Raw genomic sequence first — 19,891 nt, 5'->3', positions numbered from 1 at the left:
TCCATTGCTTCACAAATGCATGGCTGAACCTTTTGTTAAAGAGAGGACTAAATCTTGAAATATATGTTACCAGCAAACTAATGAGGCACAGATGTCTCTAAAATTTTGACCATATAACTCGCATGTGATTTGATGAATGTGTTGGTTATATTTGAAGAGCTAAATCAACAAATAAGGGAAGACAACAGTGAGTGATTCATAAAGATTCTGCAGACGATATCATTTCATGATTTATTGACATTTACTTTTTTCACAATAGTTTTGCTTGATATCAATATTTTCCATAAAGTTTTTTTTTCATTATTATTTAAATTACATTTATGTTTTAATCACATACACATTTATTGTTTCATTTTCTTATTGCAATAAACAAGAGTAGCCAGAATGAGTCAGGTATTGCTACAGTTTGCCATACAAACTCTTTATCCCTCTGATAATGAAGTTCAAAAATAATTTTATTGGCAAGACAAAATTACACCGAAGCCTCTCGGGCTCTCTCGTTGTCTGGTTCTGCTCAGAGAGAGAGACTGAGGGCAGAATAAGGCTAAGGCTAGGAGCCTAAACACAGCTAACATGAAGTCCAGAAAATGGGAATCGGTTATTTATTTCCCGAATGTGAAAAATGAGGATGATTTGATGGCTGTTTCCACTTTGTCAACATATCTAGGACAATTTGAACATTTCAGTCATGCTACTAGAATGACTGGCCTAACAGGGACGCAAACACTTTGTAATAGCCGAGTTATAAGATCAGCTCCATGATAAAATCCTTTCAGATTCGTCAGACTCCTTTAATCAAGCAGGATTTTTGTCTCCATCACTAAGTCAGGGCACTTTTTAGCTCCAGGTCACCTCCATACGCTACAGGTGGAGGGTCAGAGGTGAGGACATCCCATCGCACACTTGAATATACATGGTACACACACCAACAGGAAGGCAAGCACAAATCTTGGAACAGCATCTCACACACAAAATGAACTCAAAGATTACTTTCCACAACAAAAAGAGCACGATGGTGGAAGCTGACACTGAGACAACTTCTTCTTTAAGTAATGGCATTAATAATATTCCTCTGCATTTTCATTTGGGTACGCTAATCACAAACAGGAAAAAAAAAAAAAAAAAAAGCAACATAGGGAATCCAAATAAAAAATGAAAAAGAAAAACAGATCGTCAAGCTGAAATCCTTTTACACCTGGTGTTGTACCCTGTTCCCCAAACAGAGATTCTCATAGTTTAAAGGCCCTTTAATATGAAGGGTCGGTCTCTGTGCTGAGTTACTCCTCCCTTGTACCATCGAGGGTCCAAGATTTTCATGGAAGGGAAAGAAAGGTCTGTGATCTGGCATGCTCCCACTCTAAACAACTCCAGACATTGACGTAACAATGGTAACAAGTCATTTTGATATAAATTGCTCATTGCATTGCAATATTCAGACAAAGGTAAGACATTAGAGCTCATTGTTTCTCAATGATAGGGCACAGTGTACATCTTGTTCAAAATAAGGGGTTTCTGTTTCAAGCTGTCGAGCAGGAGCCAGTTGTTGCTTAGCTAGCTTTATTTGGCTCCTCATCTTGTCTACCTATTTGTAATTCTGTATTCCAGTTGTCTCGGAAGTCGGAGCTCTGATCTGGGAATAGTGTGGTAGCTGAGTTGGGAATACCACTGCTCAAAGTTGGAAAACCAGCTTCTCCTAAAATCGAGGTACTCGTACTGGTACTCGAGGCTTGCAGCAGTATTTGATTTATGCCAAAGAGATGCAGTTATATAAAGTATTAATATAGCAAAAAGAGGATTTGCCATATCCAACCTATAACCTGCTGCCACTAAATGACGCAGATGGAAGTTATCACAGAATTGACCCCTTATATTTTTAGTCATTTTAGATCATTTTCCCAGTAACAATGACCCCTTCAGGTGTCGCTCTTGTTGTATTTCCAAACCAACTTTGGAAATGCAACATTTCTCCGCGCATCCAAGTATGAAGGAAATGTTTCAAAGCCGCAAGTCAGAAAATTTGCAAACGTTTTGGCACTAGTTACTGTGTGTGGTGCTACCAGTGGAAGCCAATAGTGATATATATTTTTTCTTCTTTTAATCACTAAAAGATGTCTGTTACAGTATTATGTGCCACTGATTAAATGAGAAAACTGTCAGAAATGCAAATGAAAGATTTACACAAGTTCTGACTGAATGACAGCTTTAACCTAATGAATAAACCAACTTTTCAAAATTGGACGAAAGGAGACATTCCAGACATTTCTGATGAAGCCCAATTCCAACACTGAGAGGGAAAAATGAATGTTGTCCTGTGACTATGAGATATTTCAGTCATAATTGTGACATCCCATCTAACAATTATTGCTAATTCAAAATGATGAGCTATAAGTCAGATCTTCCAACTTCTGAGAACAAACAGAATGCACAGGTGTGTTAAGCTTGTTTATGATATCTACCAAAAAAATGTCAACCCCCTTTATTAATTTCCTTCCCATGGATGAATTGATAAACATTTCCTACCTACAAAAATATTATATGTGTATTTTTCCCGCGGATTTTGCTCATTTTTTCATGTGCAGTACAAACACAAAGCAACAGTCCCAACCGAGGTAAAACAAAGTGCTCACCAGTCTTTGTAAAAGAAAACAAATCATGGTGTGTGTCATGGCTTTCACTTGTAAGACAGGAATTACCAATAGTTGCCTCGAGCTGGACGTCTGGGCTTCTGCTTCTGGGCACCTTTATCGTATGAATCCAGCTCAATACCATCTTAAACTAAGAAAGCATGCTTTTCATCCGGTTCCCTTTCAGTTTATTGTCTGTCAGTTATCAGACACACTTTTTAAAAAAAATTTTATTGACCCGAACAAACAAACCTTTGGGTATCAGCCAGGTGAGGAGGTGGAGGACTACGCAGGAATGAAAGGGTTCAACCCAGTGATGCTAAAGTTTGTCCCTGAAGAGCCTCGCTGTGAGGACGCATGCAGGAACAACATAAATAGATCCGAACACAAGGTCAGGTTTAAGTCATGCTTGACCACCTACACAGTAATTCAGCCTGAGAGGAAAGAGCGTGGTGATGATGTAAACAGAAAAGAGAACGGCAACTATAACCTATGCTCTTTTCAATAACATAAACCACAACACGATAGAACATCCTTTCCTTGAACATATGTTGAGCTGTATAGGACTGTCATGTGTTAAATACAGCAGTGCAGTATGTTCACAAGCTTGACTCCAGCTGTTTCCGCCCTCCCCTTTCGTCTTCTTCCACGTCGTTTTCTGACTGTTATGAAAGCTGGCAGACATGCCCTGCAGCAGTGTTAGTTGGTGCGATCTATTTTAAAACACAGATTTGTTCTGGACTATATGTGTGTGCGCGCGTCTGCATGCTTCCTGTGGTCAATCCGTCCGCTGACCCGCGCCGACCCTCCTCTCACCTCACCTTCTCTGGCAATGACAGGGGGCTTAGGCTGCGATCCCCTACAGTCTCACTTCTGTTCTCCTAACCTTCTCCGTCTGATGTGTTCGGCTATGAGTACCGCCGGCCTGTCAGACAAAGTCATGTTGCATCTAGTGTCACAAATGGAAGAGCTGCTGGCTGAGGAGAAGGACAGTGTACAGCATTGTGGAGAGCGCCACAGCGAGCCGCGGCGGACACAGCAAAGACCGAAGGAAGCAGCTACCCTATTGACGCAACACTATTGTCCTGGTTTCTGAGGTGCATAGGGTGACGAGAAGAAGTCGAGCCGTAACAACAGGAGAAACACCGCCTGCACCAGAATAGTAATGATAACACTATGCATGGTTTGACATTTCTAGAAAGGTCTGCCTAGTCTGTGTAGTTTTTTCGTTTTGTTCTTTTCTATATTGAGGTGGCCTCGTTTTGGCCACAGTGCAAGGGAAGGACGAGGGGAAAATGGGAAATGTACAAGAGAGTACGATGCATAATGAATTCTCTCCTTCACTCACCTTTTCTACATCAGAAGTCCTTTGAAAAAGAAGGCGAGTGAGTGGAGAGGTTTAGGTAAAGGGAAAAAGAGACACATAATACTTGTACTCCTTCCCACTGTTCCTTTCCCTTGCTATTCTATCAGACATTTAAACGACTAGATGTTTCCCTCCTTAACAATTGCTGTTTGTTGATCTTTTATATTTTCTAGCTTCACAGTGTGCTTTTGGAGTGGATGTTTCTGACGAGATGAAGTCACAGGGCGATGTGTCAGTAAGGAGAGAAGAGGATTGGCCCATGGGTGGTGCGGATGGGCCCAGGGGCGGGTCTCAAGATGGCGTGGCTGAGAGGTGGGCCTTGCAAGAGGTGGTGGGGGTGGGGGTGAGGGCCAGGGGCAGCTGCGCGAAGAGCCAGCGGGTTCGAGGATGCGGCCGCGGCCATAGCTGCGGCAACGGCCAGCGGGCTGGGCAACAGCCCCGCACCCAAAGCTTTGGTGAGATCCTTGGAGAAGGTCAAAGAAGACTGAAAACAGAAACCAGAGGGGCAGGGGCGAGACAAGTAGGACAGAAATTATGTGATCAGTTCAAAAGCATCAGTACCTTATCAATAATCAGATGTTCTCCAAGAACTTGTAAAAATCTATTTTTTTTTAATTCTAGGAATTTACTGTCAGTAATACTTCACCTTATTTGACTTACATCTCCAGATGACATATTAAGGAGTCTACATATAGTAATTTCAAACAAACTGAAATGTTTGCATCATTGGGAATAATAAATTAGCAGTAAGGATGGATGAGATGAGTTTCCAATGTTGTCATGATTTTTTTTCTTTTGTTTTTTTTACATATTTATTGAGATCAGTTACTGCAATAGCAATAAATGTGACAATACAAATCAAATAAGCCAATTTTCTAATAGCATCTTTTACAAGCCACTTGTTGGAATGGAATATCTTTATAACAATCACGTGAAAAGTAAAGATCCAACGTATATTTTTAGTTTTAGGGTTAGGTTATTTGTGTTACAGTCTTGAAGGACGTCGCTGGGAACAGAGAGCACAGCAAACTTGTTCATCTCAAAACGGCAAGAGTCAATGGTTTCATGAGAGAAAGCGAGTTGAACACTCATGTGTCTCACAAAAATAATTGCTTTCAGTTCAAGTTATATTAAATTCATAACATCAATTTGAACCAGACTGGCCGACAGTTCTGTAAACTCCTTGCAATATGGGTATTATGAAGATCTTCCTAGAGATCGAAATTATCAATTTCTAGAATCAATGTTTGTTTGATGAAATGCGTGACAGGGGACAGAAGTCAAAGTGTTACCGTCAGATCCGCCCCCCTGTGCTTCTTATGTCGGCTGAGGAGGGGGTTCGGCTTTCCTGCCATGCCGTCCCGGTGCCGCCGGCTTGATATGTGCTAAAAACACACAACAAAGGAGACCAGGTTTGTGGTTTGGGAACTTTTCTTGATTATGCACTGATTCAAAAATATTTTATTCATCACTATAAGTTGTGTTAAAAAAAAAAAGTACTTTACTTGACTACCACAAGATTTTCTAATGTCGTGAAGTCCGAATTTAAATTCAGGAAATTAATGGGGTTTTTTAGATTCAGTCTATAGAAAACAATATTATACATGCTTCTCAAACTCAAAGGGAAGGATGGTAAATAAAAAAATCTTCCACCTACCTGTTTGAGTTGCAGTTCAGAGTTCACCCGCACGTTGCAAATCTCACAGTGGAAGGTTCGTTCCTGAGTGTTGGGGTCCACTGGCCCCCCTCCCTGCTCTCCACTGGGCTTCGGACCCAGGCGAGGGTACGCCTTAATAGGACCAAGCCCGCTTCGTGCCTCCAGTATGGTTTTGTGTTTAGTGCCTGCAGGCAGATAAACACAAAAAAAAAATATTGTAAAAGTCTTTTGGATAGAAACATTTTAACACAAAGGGTAAAATAATGCAGATTGGCTAAATCTCCATTACCACAAAATGACTAGATATCGTCTACTTCCTCTATAAAATAAATTCAAACATGATGCATCACTGCTCAGCTCAAATAACAGATGCAGAAACAATGAGATAGAAGAAACATAATTAAAGTTGAGAAGAGTGTGAAGCACTGTGTGGCTTCATCAATAAATCAATAACCATTATAGTGGAACAGAAATCAGAACTCTTCAGTTTGATGAAGCTTTTGTCCACAAGATGGCAGTAAGAAGACAGCTGTGAAATTGTCAGTGTGAGACATCAGATAAAAGTATCCTCTTCTGGTGATACATTAGTAGCTTATTAAAAATAGAAAAATTAAATATTGGGAACCACAGTACATTATGTACCATTTGATCTTTAAGAAAAAAAACAAAAAACAAAAAAAAAACAACTAAAAATATTTCCACAACAAAAAGCAACAAAAAGAATATACTAGGAAAGTAACAAAAAATATATGCAGATCCTTTCTAAAACATTTCTTAAATATTTTAGTCATGGAATTGCTCGATTATATAAGCTTTTAATACTGTTAAGTGAATCACTAAATTGGGTCAAAATACAGAAAACATGCTGAATTAGACATTAAAAACAAGAAAAAATTAAATTAAAAATAGAAATAAACACTATTACACGTCCCAGAACTGAAAGAAAACCATTCAACCCTCATCAGCTGTAACTTTCATACAGTTTGAATTGAATTTGAGTCAATTTTTAAATCTCTTTGAACAAAGCAAAGGCCACCTAGAGGAAGGAGAAATTATGAGAGTGGGGTGCAGTGTGGAGAACGTGGAGGCGTCGCTGCAGGGACGCAACTGCACTGATAAGTTTTACTCGAAGCCAAAAATGTGCTCTCTGTTTTATTTTGGTCTGAGCACTGAGGATGGCCCTGGAGATCTGTTTGTCTTTGTAAGCTTGACTCATTTTATAAACACAAGTGCGGATGGCTTTCACTCCAAGAATCAAAAACAGGAAATGTTTGGAATGAAAACAAAATGTTGAAATGAAATTACTTTGCAATCTTTTCTACTTTTTTTTCGCCATTTTTGTGTGTTTGGCACTTAATCCTTCTGCCACGCACTTGGTTCAAGCATCTGTCTGCATGACACACACTTTATTTTTAAACTGTGAAAATGTACGAGTTTTTTATTTTAAGAATGAGTGAGAGTAATTGTTTCCATATTGTCTTCCTCCAACTTTCAGCTGGTTTAACTTTTAGTTTTCCAGGCCCTGAACTCTAGAAATACCCAGCAGGCTGAAACCCAGGACTGTGATTAGGAGTTAATAAATTAAAGTACTGTGTGTTCTTTTACTTTAAACATGCATCTGCATCTTGATGAGAAACACTGCTATTCTCTGGCTCTAGTGGAGAAATGCAACACAAATAGGTCTGTAGATAAATGAGAAAAAGAGTCAATCAAAAAGGGGTGAAAAATAAAATTGAGGAAAATTGTGCTATAATGGTGGTAGTGACCGCCTAGCTATTGCATATCCCACATTAAAATGGCCTTATTGGCTGAGGAAGTTGGGTCTAATCACCCAGGATAAGCTTGGTGCAGTTTAATCAATAATTTGCCAATTTATTATGGTACTGTGTCTCTTGCTGCTATTCAGTGTTGAGCATTTATAGCACCTTTAAGTTTTTTTTGTATTGGTAATGTTGCAATTACCTAAGTGTGAAGTGAGAACAATGTGGTTTTTCAAACAAGAACCTCAAGAGTGCGGTGTGTATTTTCACCTCTGGCCTCTTTTACCCCTCGGATGCACACATAGTGGGAAAAGTAATCAGAGTAAGGGGGGCCGGGTACAAATGCACACCACTCTTTTGAACAAAGCATTATCTAGCAATTGTGCAGTAAATGTTTATTTATGAAATATAATCCCAATACAGCACATTAAAATTTATCAGGAATTAATGCTTTTGCACAAACTTTTTAAACTTTCATACAATCGTCTTACATGCAGACTTACTGTAAGTCGGTCTGGAAGGATTAAAGTGAGCAAATGGCATCTCGGGGATAATTGTAACAGTGAGAATGTGTCATGTTTCAGCGCCGTCTGGTACAACGTGTCCAGTGGTATTGTATATTCCTATTTACATCCCTCTGGCAGCAGTTACACAACCCAGGCATCATGAAAACCTTTAGATTGAGGACTTTTAGAGAGCATAGATAATAGGCCTCGTGGAAATGGCAAAACTAATCTTGGTTCAGTGGATTTGGGGTTATGTCAAACACTACAGCCCTATGTGAGAGAAGAAAGTGAGCTTTCTGTCGAGTGTGAACACAAGGTTAGACACTTTGACACGACTCTGGAGACCTAGAAAGAAGTTCTCAGTTACATGGGCGAGGAATGTCAGTGTCAAACAGATCATTTATCTGCTGATCAGTGCAGTTCTTGGTGTCTCCTCTGTTGTGTCACGTTCAACACTTTATTTAAAGCGTTCTTAATCGGTTTCAAATAAAGATCCACATAGAAATCAGCTGTTGACAGAAACTGATTGATTTTCAGCCTAATCAACTGTAATTGGTGTGTGGCAGATAGAAACTTTGAAGTTGGAACTGAAGGAATAAAACTGGAGCCACTGATTTTCAACATTAGTGAAGTATTTAAAAATTAAGCCAAAGGACATGGAGGTAACTGGAAGCTGTTTTGATGAAACCTTTATTTTCCATAATGTTAGCAGGTCATTCAGACTGCAAGAAAACACAGGTTTCCAGTAGGTAACAGGAAGTCTAGAAGTATGACAGCAAAACTCCTGTATCTTATTGTCAAAACAGGCTAGATTTGAAGTTTTTTGGGAATCCACATGTTCCCTAAGGAGATGGATTGTGGTGCAAATAAAATGCCAGTCACTTAACGCGTCCTATGAGAGTCAAGACAGTGTCTTGTCTTTAGACAGTGTGGATTATATAAAGATTCGATGGCAAAAAGGCTATAAAAAATATTTAGAATGGTGCATCTCTCATTTATCTGCTTGTCGATTCCCATGTGCAGATTTCAAAGTTAAGAAAATCATAAAAAATTGCCTGTGAACATATTTGCAATTCTATATATTGATAAGAAAACAAAGAAGCAAGTATTTTAAACAAATTCAAGAGACCCATTAAACTTCCAAAGCTGTAAAATTGTAATTTCTTTAAACTTCCACCTGAACTGCTCTCTGTCTACACATATTAAGCATGTTTTGGGGTTTTCATTTCATTTCATTCAGAATTCAGCTATTACCCACCTTTGTTGTGGGCTTCCAGCTGTGAGAGTGAATTGACAGCCACCTTGCACAGTGAGCAGTACAGCAGCTTTTTGGCCTTGTCTTCCTCCGTCTCTGGGTTGGACGGGCTGCTGGAAGCCGGAGTGGCTGACACTCCTGAAGCTGGTGGTCCAGACCCGGGCTGGTCTGAGCTGGTGCTGCCGCAGCCGGGGGAGGAGCTGGTCGGGGGGACCAAAGAGGGAGTCTGAGTTGGAAGAAGTGGGCACACTGACGTCAGGGGGGAATCCATGGGCGGGGTGGGTGGATTGGGTAGTGAGGGAAGGGGCCCTGAAGCCAGAAGGGGCTCGCTTAACTGCGACAGAGGTCGTGTATCATCTGGGGAAATTAAAGGGAAAATGAGAAAACAATGTGTTAAATACCCGATTTTATAGAGCCAACAGAGTAGCTGAAACAGTTAACTAAAGATATGTTTCCCTTGAAATATAATTGTATTAAATGTAACCACACTGTCCACCACTCCCTCTTGAATATAGCAGTTGTGGTTCGCTCTGTAGATCAAACAAACCAACAAAAAGCTTTTTGTATGCTGTTTTTGTTGTGTTTTTTTTTTTTTTTTTTTTATTTACTCTGCTGTAATTCATAATGGGTTTGAAAAGGGCCTTTTAATTAAAGTGAAGGAAATACCAAACTAGTGTATGTAAAGGGAGGAGCGTGCGTCTAACGTGTCTGAGAGCTTCATCGTTCCTTGATGTGGTTTGGTTGCGTTCACATTTACCAAAGAGACAAATAGGAAGCACAGACCACAGAATATTTCTGCTTCTGCCAAAACACCTGTTATTTTTATTTTATTTTTTTTTCAATTTGGCTGAAACAGTGAGAATTCAGTTCATAAATTCCAGAAGCATTTTATTAAACAGTGGCGCCAGAATAGCAGATTTGCTCCTGTCAGACTGCCGCAGGGCTGCTGTGGATACAATCCAGTAGCTGGCCATCATGAATGGGAATGACTGACCTCATGGTAACACGTCTTTGAGAGTCCTAATAAAGCACTTTATAAGTCTGATGTCATTTTATTTCAGTCTTTATCTTTGCCTGTGCGTGCAGTGGTGGTTCCCGCAGGAACGGTGCCCTGGGCAACAACTTCCTTATGCACAGTGCAGGCTTTTGACCAGTCTATATGTTGAAGTTTGTGGACTCCTATCAATATATGGAACTCCAAAATAACACAAAATTCAAGCTTTTGTGTGTTCACTAATAAAAAGGCTTTATAAGTCTCAGATTCCTTTTTAATGCATCGGTTTTCAGAGCAGTATTTTCTAATCTGGGTTTAATCAGTCAAACATATTTTAGATTTTGAGCTAAAACTAATGGAAAAGCCCCTTCATTTAGTGCTGAGTTGGAAACATCTCTTTTCTCTAGTCATACTTATTTTCCTACAGTCCTTACAGAATGCATAACATTTCAGTGGTTATACAGACAAGGGAAAGGGAAGTTCTAATTAAGAGATAAAATTGTGTTGTGAGCATTTGTGCAACTCCCTTATCCTGGGGCATATTGCCCCCCATAAAACCTGCCTCTGCCTGCGTCAATCTATACTTCTGTTTTTAATCAGTTACCATATACAGTGTCCCCCCAAATCTTAGTTATGATGCATAAAAATCCTTAAAATAAAACCCTGCATTGGATCCATGCTCTGATACTGAAAATTTAGAATTTAATTTGAGTATGCTCAATTATATTTGAATATTTTTTTCTTCCAAGTTCACATAACAGGAAAGGAAAAGAAAAATAGAAAAATAAATAAAAACTAAATCTTCTGGCATTTAACTTAAATGTTCAGAATCAACTAGAAGCTTTAAAAAGCAATGATGTCATTATCTGGGCTTTTTTCTTTATTTGTTTTTTTTTTTAATACTATCCAGCAACTTCTAATTCCTGTGTTCCTTGAGGTATGACATAACTTAGACAGTGGAAAATTGAAAATGGGTCACCACTGTGGTCTTTATTGGTACAATGATCCAAAACATCTGGTCAAATCAACTTAGAAATGCTTCACCTGACACAAACTACACCTTCTACCAGACCTAAAGTCAAGGGAAACCTGTGGGGTGAGCAGAAGAAAAGAGAAAATGAGACAAGAACTCAAACAAAGCAAAGATGAATGGTCATATATCCTTCTCTCTGTCAGCTCCAACAAGGTGCCAATGACTTTAACGCTGGTGATATTATACAACTATGATTTCTTAAGATTAAATCCTTTACCCTTGTTGAATAAAAGCACTTAAATTAAGAGTTGGGTTATACTGAGAGTATGAATGTTAGATCAAAGGGCTGCAAAAGCAGGTTAATGTATTTGAAGGCATTTTTACCAAGGACACCAGTAAGCAAAATAGCTGTATACATTTCCACACATGTGTTTCTGGTCAGCTACACCCACAATCAAGACCATTGGTATTCACTAACTAGAGAGTGTTGAAAAAATACCCCCCCCCCCCCCCCCTCCGACCCCCCGCATTTGGGTGGGGTATTCCTACGCTCTCAAAAGCAGAGACTGTGTGGCCCGTACCCAAACTATAAAGAAACCAATCTGATGATCGGCAAGCCTTCCTTGCATGTAAAACTAAAGAAATGTTGTACAGCATTTCTGGAAATTAGGCATCATTTGCTTTAAATGCCTAATTCACATCTGTGTGTTCTCATACAGCATTGCCTTTTGTGGCAGAAATACCACAATGACAAGTGATACATTTATTTCATCTATAGGCTAATGTGATTATATTGTAATTGGTGCTGTCTTTGGCCAAGCTCTTGGAAGTTTGTTCCTGTTCACTGCTTCCCGGAATCAAAATTCCCAGGAAAGTGTGTTGCCAAATAATTAGGAATAATTTGAGAATCCAAGTCTGAGATTGCAGACAAACATCTCTCCGTTTCTCCTAATGCAATAATCAGACACACCCTACAGGGCCTGTATTAATATTTACAATCAAACAACTTCACTTTTAAGCTTTTCAACACCAAGGGCAAAAAAAAAAAAATCATTCTGCAACAGTTAAAGCAATCAAAGAACAATTTTCATGAAATTCTATATAAAATGGTCATGTATCATGTGAAGTTAAACCATTTTGTTTGATATATTAATATTAAGCAGTAGACTCTAAAAGGAATGCTTTTTTTTCTTTCGCACAATCTTTGTGCCAGAGTTATCTGACTCTCCTACAACTGTGGATATTCTGTAAGTCTACTTAATCATTTACAAAGAGGCTCTCTCATGGCCAAGCATAGGAAGTTCCTATTATTGGGGGAGAGTTCATGAGGGGGAGATAACTCAATCCAGATGCTTTACACTTACCCTGGTGAGTCTATGCTGGCCTTAATCCACTTCGGGAAATTAAAGCAACCTATTGGATGGCCCCAGGAGGAAAAGGATTTGTTGACCAAAGCATCTCATTGAATGCAAACAAATTCCACAGAGCAATTTGTTGTCAACAGATTTTAACACAGAGTATGTGTTAAAATTTGTTCTGAACTACAGGAAATGTTGAGGAAAAAATGTACGATTGCAAATAATATTGAGAATTTATTTGTTATCGATGTATATTTTGCAAGTGTTAAATGAGAGATTGTGTGGTAATAAATCTTGTGGAAAGAGGAGGCATAAAGTAGTGATGCATAATTAATGAGAGTGAACATACTGCATCACCTTATGTCAGAAAATACCAAGAGAATATAAAGAGGATGGCAGCAAAGTTGTCCCTTGAAATTATTCTCATTTGTTCAAAATATTGGGATTTTATTTTGTGAAAATTTAAATACTGTACGGTTGGTTGAACTGAGTAACCAAATTAGTGTAAGGAGTCCAACTTTCTGTGATTGTGTCTCATTAATGTGGCCGTTATGTGAAGGCCTCAAATGTTTGTTAGAAAACATCAGTAAACAATCAGTTGTTGGGTATGGAAACGTTCAGAGCAGGATTTGGTTAGGAACATCATCCCAAACTGTCACAGAGGGTTGTTCGCTCCGTCTTTATGACACAACACCAAACCTCCAAAGTCATGGTCCGTCAACAGAAACCGAGACCAGCCAAGCAGAGCATTAATCAAAAAAAAAAAAAAAAAAGCAGCCAAGAGACTCATGTTAACGCTAAAGAAGCTACAGAGACCGCGAGCCATGATCGAAGACTTTGTCGACAGGACAGCTCTCGCTGACATTTATAGAGTGGTGAAACAAAACCAATGAGAAGTTCTGTTTGCAGTTTTTCCACAAGCCGGGCCGGCTGCAGAATATGCAAACATGTGAAAGAACGAGTTCTGGTTAAATTACATCAGAATTGAGCTTTTTGATGTCGATTCAAATGCTGTGCAGCTGACTTCACCGTCGCCATCTTGAAAGTTAGTAGTGGTAATCATGCAGGTCAAAGGAGCAAATTTAAACTTTCTGGTCTGCATGCAAAACATTACCTGCCTACCAGTACATAGCGTTATTGACAGGGAACATGATAGAAGCTGCAAAACACTTGAAACATTCAGCAAAATAGTCATCATAAACATAAAGTCAGTATAACAGTTGGATGGTTCAGATCAAAGTACATTTATGTCGGAATGGTCCAGTCAAAGGCCATTCCTCATTATTGAAATCCTTGTTTAGAGTACTAGATGAAGCAAACATCAGAGTATCAGTGTAAATATAAATTAATTGTTCCCTTTTCAGATTTTTTTAAAGTTTAAATGAACAAAATAGTATTTTACTTTCATTTCCCCTTTCAAACTATGCATTGCTTTGTTCTGAACTATTTTATAAAACCTCAAAGAAATGCATTAACGTTCATGATTACATCATAAAGAAAATGAGAAAGATTGCAGGATGTATTAATACATATGCAGTGCAAATATACCTTCCAGCAGGCGACTGTGGATTCTGCAACCATTATTAATTATTAAAGATCTATGGAACTCGATATCAGACTTGCATCTATAATGTATCTGGGTGCATTTTCCCAGTTTGCTCTTAATTTGAACTTTGAGTTATGCAACAAGATATTCCAGCCAGCATCTAACATGTGTCTTGTTTTATTAGGTGCAACTGCTTTAGACAGATTTGACCCAAGAAACTCCTGCTGAAACAAAACATGTATAAACGGACTTTGGCTCAACAAACAGAGCATGAAAGACTATCAGATCTGCGTAACCCAATTCTACTGTCAGGTCCCACTGTGCAACCCAAGCCATCACATGAAAGTCATCTGTTTAACTGACCTTGGGTGTGTGTGAGTGTTTGTGTGCTGTAATATGAGGGTGGTTTTAACGTGGTCCTTCATTAAAGTAGGAGTGTCAAACTGTAGCATGATAAAGAGGAAAGGCGAAGCAGGAAGGGGGCGGCCGGCAGAGCAGAGTTTCTCTCCAGTAGTGTAACAGCTGCCATGCTCTATACTGCAGGCCTCGCCAAAACCTCTTCTCCCCCGTCCAAATCCCTCAAAGCCAAGGGCCTCCTCTTTAGGGACAACAACAACCACAAAGCCTCTGAGGGATGTAAAACTCCCTCTCTGAACTGTACTGTAGAGCGGGCGACAGCATTCAGATCATAACCTCTCGCAGCTTCAGCCCTTAGCAAGGTCCCCAAATGTCATGTTCGCGGTCGTCACTTCTGACTGCGTTTGATGTATTAATGAGAAATGATGGCACACATAAAATGAAGGTCGGCGTAGACATGGTAGCCCAGGCCGCTGCTGCTTTATATCTGTTTCTCTCTAAAGTCAAACAAATATAAACAAAAAGATCTTCTGCAGCAAAAATAATCAGGGTCAAAAACAAAGGCAGTTAAGCCTCTGCGGGAAATTTTCCCGTCCATTTGAATATTTTGCTTGAACAAATTGTTTATTTATGTTTACACAACTTTATGGCTATAACCTCCCATGCCTGTCCCGGAGTGGGCTCCACGTCCCACATCACAGAGTCTGTCTGTCCCCACACAATGCTTTCCCAGTTGAGGAAGTGCACAGCTGCATGCTCCCAGAGATCTGTCTAGCCACCACTGAGCTGAAGATCAATCTGAAGACACACACACATGGCCATGCACGCACGCACACACAACCCAGCATGCATGCTGCAAAATCAGGAAGAAGCAAGGTTCCAGGGTCACGAGAAAAAGGCTTGGATGGAAAAAGGCATTCTTTCACATGTTTCTACTTTTGGATCTCCATCATGGCAGGCTCTGTTTTGGCCTCTCATTAGGTTGTTTTTTGTCTCAGAAAATCTCAGTAATGGGGACTGATTTAAGGGGTTGAGCTCATAAATTCCCGAGGGGAAAAATGACTAAAAAGAACAGGAGCTACAATTTTTCTGGGACAAGGAAGAATAAAAAAGTGCCAAGGCAAAGACAGGGAAATTCTAAGATGTTTACTCTGGTGGTCTTTATCAAACAGGAGTTTCTTTTCTTTTTTTCTTCATTTGAATGTTTGCACTGAGGTCCCACATCAGCACCCTGAAAATGTCTTGTAAACAGTCAGCAACAGAAACCTTGGTAAATGTCAGTGAAACGTGGCAGGTCTGTTCAGTGCCTGGTGTTTGATCCAAACGGTCTGCGACACAGACAGAACGGAAAGCTTGACAACACAAAAGAAGATGGGCTAAATGCAGACAGCACTGTGAATTATCGCTTGAAATAATAAGATGGGAAGGAGAGCTAAGACTAAGAAAGCAGGGGTGAAGCCAGAAATGTTCTGCTAAGAAAGGAGCATGCACTGTTCCTCCTAACCATTCATCATCTGGCCAAAAGTAAATAAAACCTTATTAAAGTCAGATCAGCTGCTGTCACCGTCGTTTATGACTCTATCCATGTTTAATGTTGTAGTCTCATCTTTATTTATATTCAATCAGTATTAGCACCTATTAACACCATGTTTAAACTAATAAGCCATGTTCTATTTTGATTTAGCTAGAAATTACATAGTACCTTACAGAAGGTCATTTAGAAGTAGTACACCACCTTGAAAAAGTAATCACTCCCCCTTCGACCTTTCCACATATTGTCATGTCATTTCTAACAACTTCCATGTATTTTATTGGGATTTTATGTCAAAGTATTGCAGAGTTCTGCAGTGGAAGGAAATTGATACGATGTGTATCATAGACTGACGTTAATCTTTCACTGGAGTCACAACTGCAAATCCTTTGGGGTTTATCTTCTAGGGCTGAAATTACTGCCATTCTGAGCCTCAACTTGGTCTGACTGAATGCAGAGTGTCGGTAAACATAAATAAAGTTAAATAAAGTAAATAAAGTTTGTTGTCAAAATAAATGCTCACTCAGTCGGACTCTGTTCACTAATTCAATGATTATAGGCAATTGGTGGAACTGGATTTACTTCAGGGGTATGAGAGTAAACAGGGTGATCACAAATGCTTTTTATGTATAATTATTTTTTTTTTAACTATGCATCAATTTCCCGTCACTACAAAGTTATAAAACTACCTTGTGCTGGTCTATCACATGAAAAGCCAATTAAACACATTGATGTCTGTGGTTGGAATGTGACAAAAGGTAAGAAAAATATCCAAGTGGTGCGAATCCAGGCAACTGTATGTTTATAATAATTTGCTGGCTTGACTCTCATGCTCAGTTTGATTTACTGAAACTGGGCTTAGCTGTGAATCAGAAAAATATTTTACTGTATAATAATCTGTTATCACCAGGCTTTGTGAGATGGTGTTTCTGCAGCCAAATGCAACCACACAAAAAACTTTTTCTTTTTTTTTTCTCTCTCTCAGAGCAAGTTCCTACAAAGCCACTCTGATTAAAATACTTTGTCATTCCTGGATATTTCCCATCATGTATTACATGAACTCCCATCAATGAACATTCCTGTGTGGAACAAGGTGATTATGTTTGCAATTAGAGGATCACACAGGCACTTTCAACTTCTGGTAACATCTTATGCTCTCTCACCTGCTTTCCCAGGATCACAATCCTGGGCAATGCCAGGGGCTCCAGGTGGAGACGGGGATGAGGTCTGGGTCAGGACATGAGGCTTATCCCCCTCCTGGGGGCGACTCTTGGACGTTTCAATGCCTTTAACTCTCCTGGCATGGCGGTTCCCCTTGTAATGGGCCTCAGCCTGGCTCTGTGAGACAAGGAATGCAAGTTTATGTGTTGAAAAAAATACACCACCAACAAGAAGTTGAGTTCGGGTAGCATTAGATTCTCTGTCGTGCCTCCTTGTGAAACTATGGCTGTTTGCTAGCACTTTAATTTCTCCATTGAGAAGTCAATAGACAGACAGGAGGCTTCAGGAGGAGGTAGCTTACAAGGAAGATAAGATAAAACGATGCAATAATACTTATATATAAAGACATTTAGAATGTATCTATCTGACTTTATAGATAGACACCCAATTCATAAAATTGGGTATAAATTTTTAATTTAAACTATACGCACAGAACAGCATAGTTTTATTTATTTAACCTAATTGAGGTAAAAAAAAATAAAATAAAAATTGTCGGCTTCACAGTGGTGTTTTTCTAGAAGAGAATAAGAACAATATTTGAATACTATGTAAGTTAGAGTACAATAGTGGTGTAAGATCTCTCATTGTTAGAGGAGGAGGTGTAGTAGAAAGGTCAAGGACATCGATGTGTTTCTAATCAGTTTTAACACCTGAAACCAGTTTTGATAGAAGTGTTTTGGTCATTTGAAAAAGTAATGTACACCTGCAGTGCCTCCACAAAAATTGAAAAGAGCAACTGTATTTTTTTTTTTTCGTTTTGTTTTGCATTTTTCAATGTGGAAAAAACATTTTAGGAAACTGTCTTGTCATATTATTTCTACAATATTCCTATGATTGACAATATTCTACTACGCACATATATATTGCTTACAACTGATTTGATTAGCTTTGTAGAGGCAGAAGAATGGATTCAGGTACACTGATAAAGCTTTTAGTTTTATATTTGTTCACGTTTGAAAAGTTAAAAAGTTATAGTTGCCGCTACTTCTGTGTGAATTACGTCAGACAGCAGCACCATGTACAATGTTTCTGTCACTGCTGTGCAGAAACGCTCAAAGGCATGACACATTAGCGCGTTTCTGAGCCCATCAGTAACAAACAGAACTTTGAAATAGAAAGGTGTCTGTTGGCAGACAGAAATTTGAGGACCTACTGAGTAAAGATTGCTGCAATAATTCACAGATGTTCTAGCACACATGTTGAGCAGCCCTTATGTAGTAAAGCAGACCTGATATTTCAAAGATGAAAGGATCAGTGCAGGCAGACAGGTCCAGTGAAAGCACAGTGTGATGAGAGGATCTGTGCTGCTTATGATGAAACGGCTCATCATGTTGAAATTAGCTCCCTAAAACACACAGGGTTCACAGCTAAAGCGTTTGTCGAATGTTAGATTCGGACCGACTGAGAGAGGACTGATGATGATTTCAACAGGAAAAGATGTGCGTCAGTCAGGTCGGAGGCAGAGCTCTGATGTCAGAGCTGAAGACTGCTGAAAAGAAAAAAAAATTACAATTGAATAAGTGACAAAAACAGCAGATTCGGAGAGAGGCTATGAAGTTGGAATGCAAACTCAATAACAGTGAGGTTTAGTTTTAGCAATGTGGGGAGCAGAACTCCCAGCCGGCAGCAACTACACAGGAGAGTTTGTGTTTCATACAGTTGTTGAAAGGAGGGGAAGAAGGAACACTTCATTAAAGAACTCAGTATGCAGTATGAAATGTAAACATGTCAACTGAATGTTTTATTTCATTTGTTCTGGACTTTTTCTTTGGCAGGAATACCGCTGAGTTATGTCCAACAGCAGACATGGTGGCAAATGTTTTTATTAAACCTGCCACATAGTTTAAGACATATTTGGAATGCAAACAACGAAGGAGTTGTGGTAGCAGACGAGATTGTACTGAGCAGTACTTACACAGAGAAAGAGTGCATGCTGGCCAGGGAAAATATGCTTAATCTGTGGCTTTTTATTGTTAGGTTTTCTTTTTACCATCTAGATGCGCTTTCTGTACCAAGTCAATAAATAAGAGCTTGTTTTTTTTTTGTTTTTTTATTTGATGTAACAGCTTACTTTTTCAGATTGGATGACTTGTTTAATGAATGAAAGAAAGCAAGATATTAATTGAACTATCTTTTGAATGATTTTTGTTTTGCTGTGACGTGGAGGTAGCTACCACATGTATGTTTATGGTGGAGATTTTGCTGTAATTACTCCAACTACAGAACCTGCCTAGATGCACTTTGATTTGAGATTATAACATATTTTGAACCCTCAGCAGCTTTTTTAAATTTTGGGGGATTAAGTTTTATTGGATTTCACTTTACAGTTGATTTGAATCGCTATGTTTTAGAATCATATACCTCCTCTTGATCATTCCCTGTGATTCTTAAATTAACTAGTTTTCCATTTCTGGTATACATTTACACAAGATTTCGGATTGAGGTCATGTATATTTTTACCATCCTAGTTTATTTATGAGATCAGACATTGATGCTGGATTAGAAGACCTGATTTACTCTTTATGCTTTAATTAATCTCAAAAGTCGTATGTGCTTAAGATCTGGGCTAAATTCATTCAATGAATGACTCAATACGTTTGTAAACAGTGTAAGTCTTTCCACTTTTATTCTCAAACCTGAAATTGGCTTTAGTCATAAAAGGATGAAAGACCCGATGAAGGAAAAAAAATATAATCTAAATATCATCATCACAATATTAAACAATAATATTGCAATGTCATGT

General features: G+C 39.0%; 1 protein-coding gene across 2 annotated transcripts in view; it reads right to left on the bottom strand.

The window, feature by feature from the left end:
• Positions 1-212: 212 nt before the first annotated feature.
• Positions 213-19,891, bottom strand: part of znf385a (zinc finger protein 385A) — a 68,296-nt gene continuing 48,617 nt past the window's right edge. For both annotated transcript variants that reach the window (XM_055049715.1, XM_055049716.1), the window contains 5 exons: positions 17,091-17,265; positions 9,172-9,525; positions 5,648-5,832; positions 5,283-5,375; positions 213-4,474 (listed from right to left, as the gene is read on the bottom strand). In XM_055049715.1, coding sequence (XP_054905690.1) covers positions 4,223-4,474; positions 5,283-5,375; positions 5,648-5,832; positions 9,172-9,525; positions 17,091-17,265 — 1,059 coding nt within the window. In that variant the 3' untranslated portion in view covers positions 213-4,222. The remainder of the gene's footprint in view (positions 4,475-5,282; positions 5,376-5,647; positions 5,833-9,171; positions 9,526-17,090; positions 17,266-19,891) is intronic.

Source organism: Poeciliopsis prolifica, unplaced genomic scaffold, assembly GCF_027474105.1.
Source record: "Poeciliopsis prolifica strain line A6 unplaced genomic scaffold, Auburn_PproV2 SCAFFOLD029, whole genome shotgun sequence".
Taxonomy (NCBI): Eukaryota; Metazoa; Chordata; class Actinopteri; order Cyprinodontiformes; family Poeciliidae; genus Poeciliopsis; species Poeciliopsis prolifica.
Note: the sequence above shows the minus strand (reverse complement) of the source record. Positions and strands in the feature narration are given on the sequence as shown.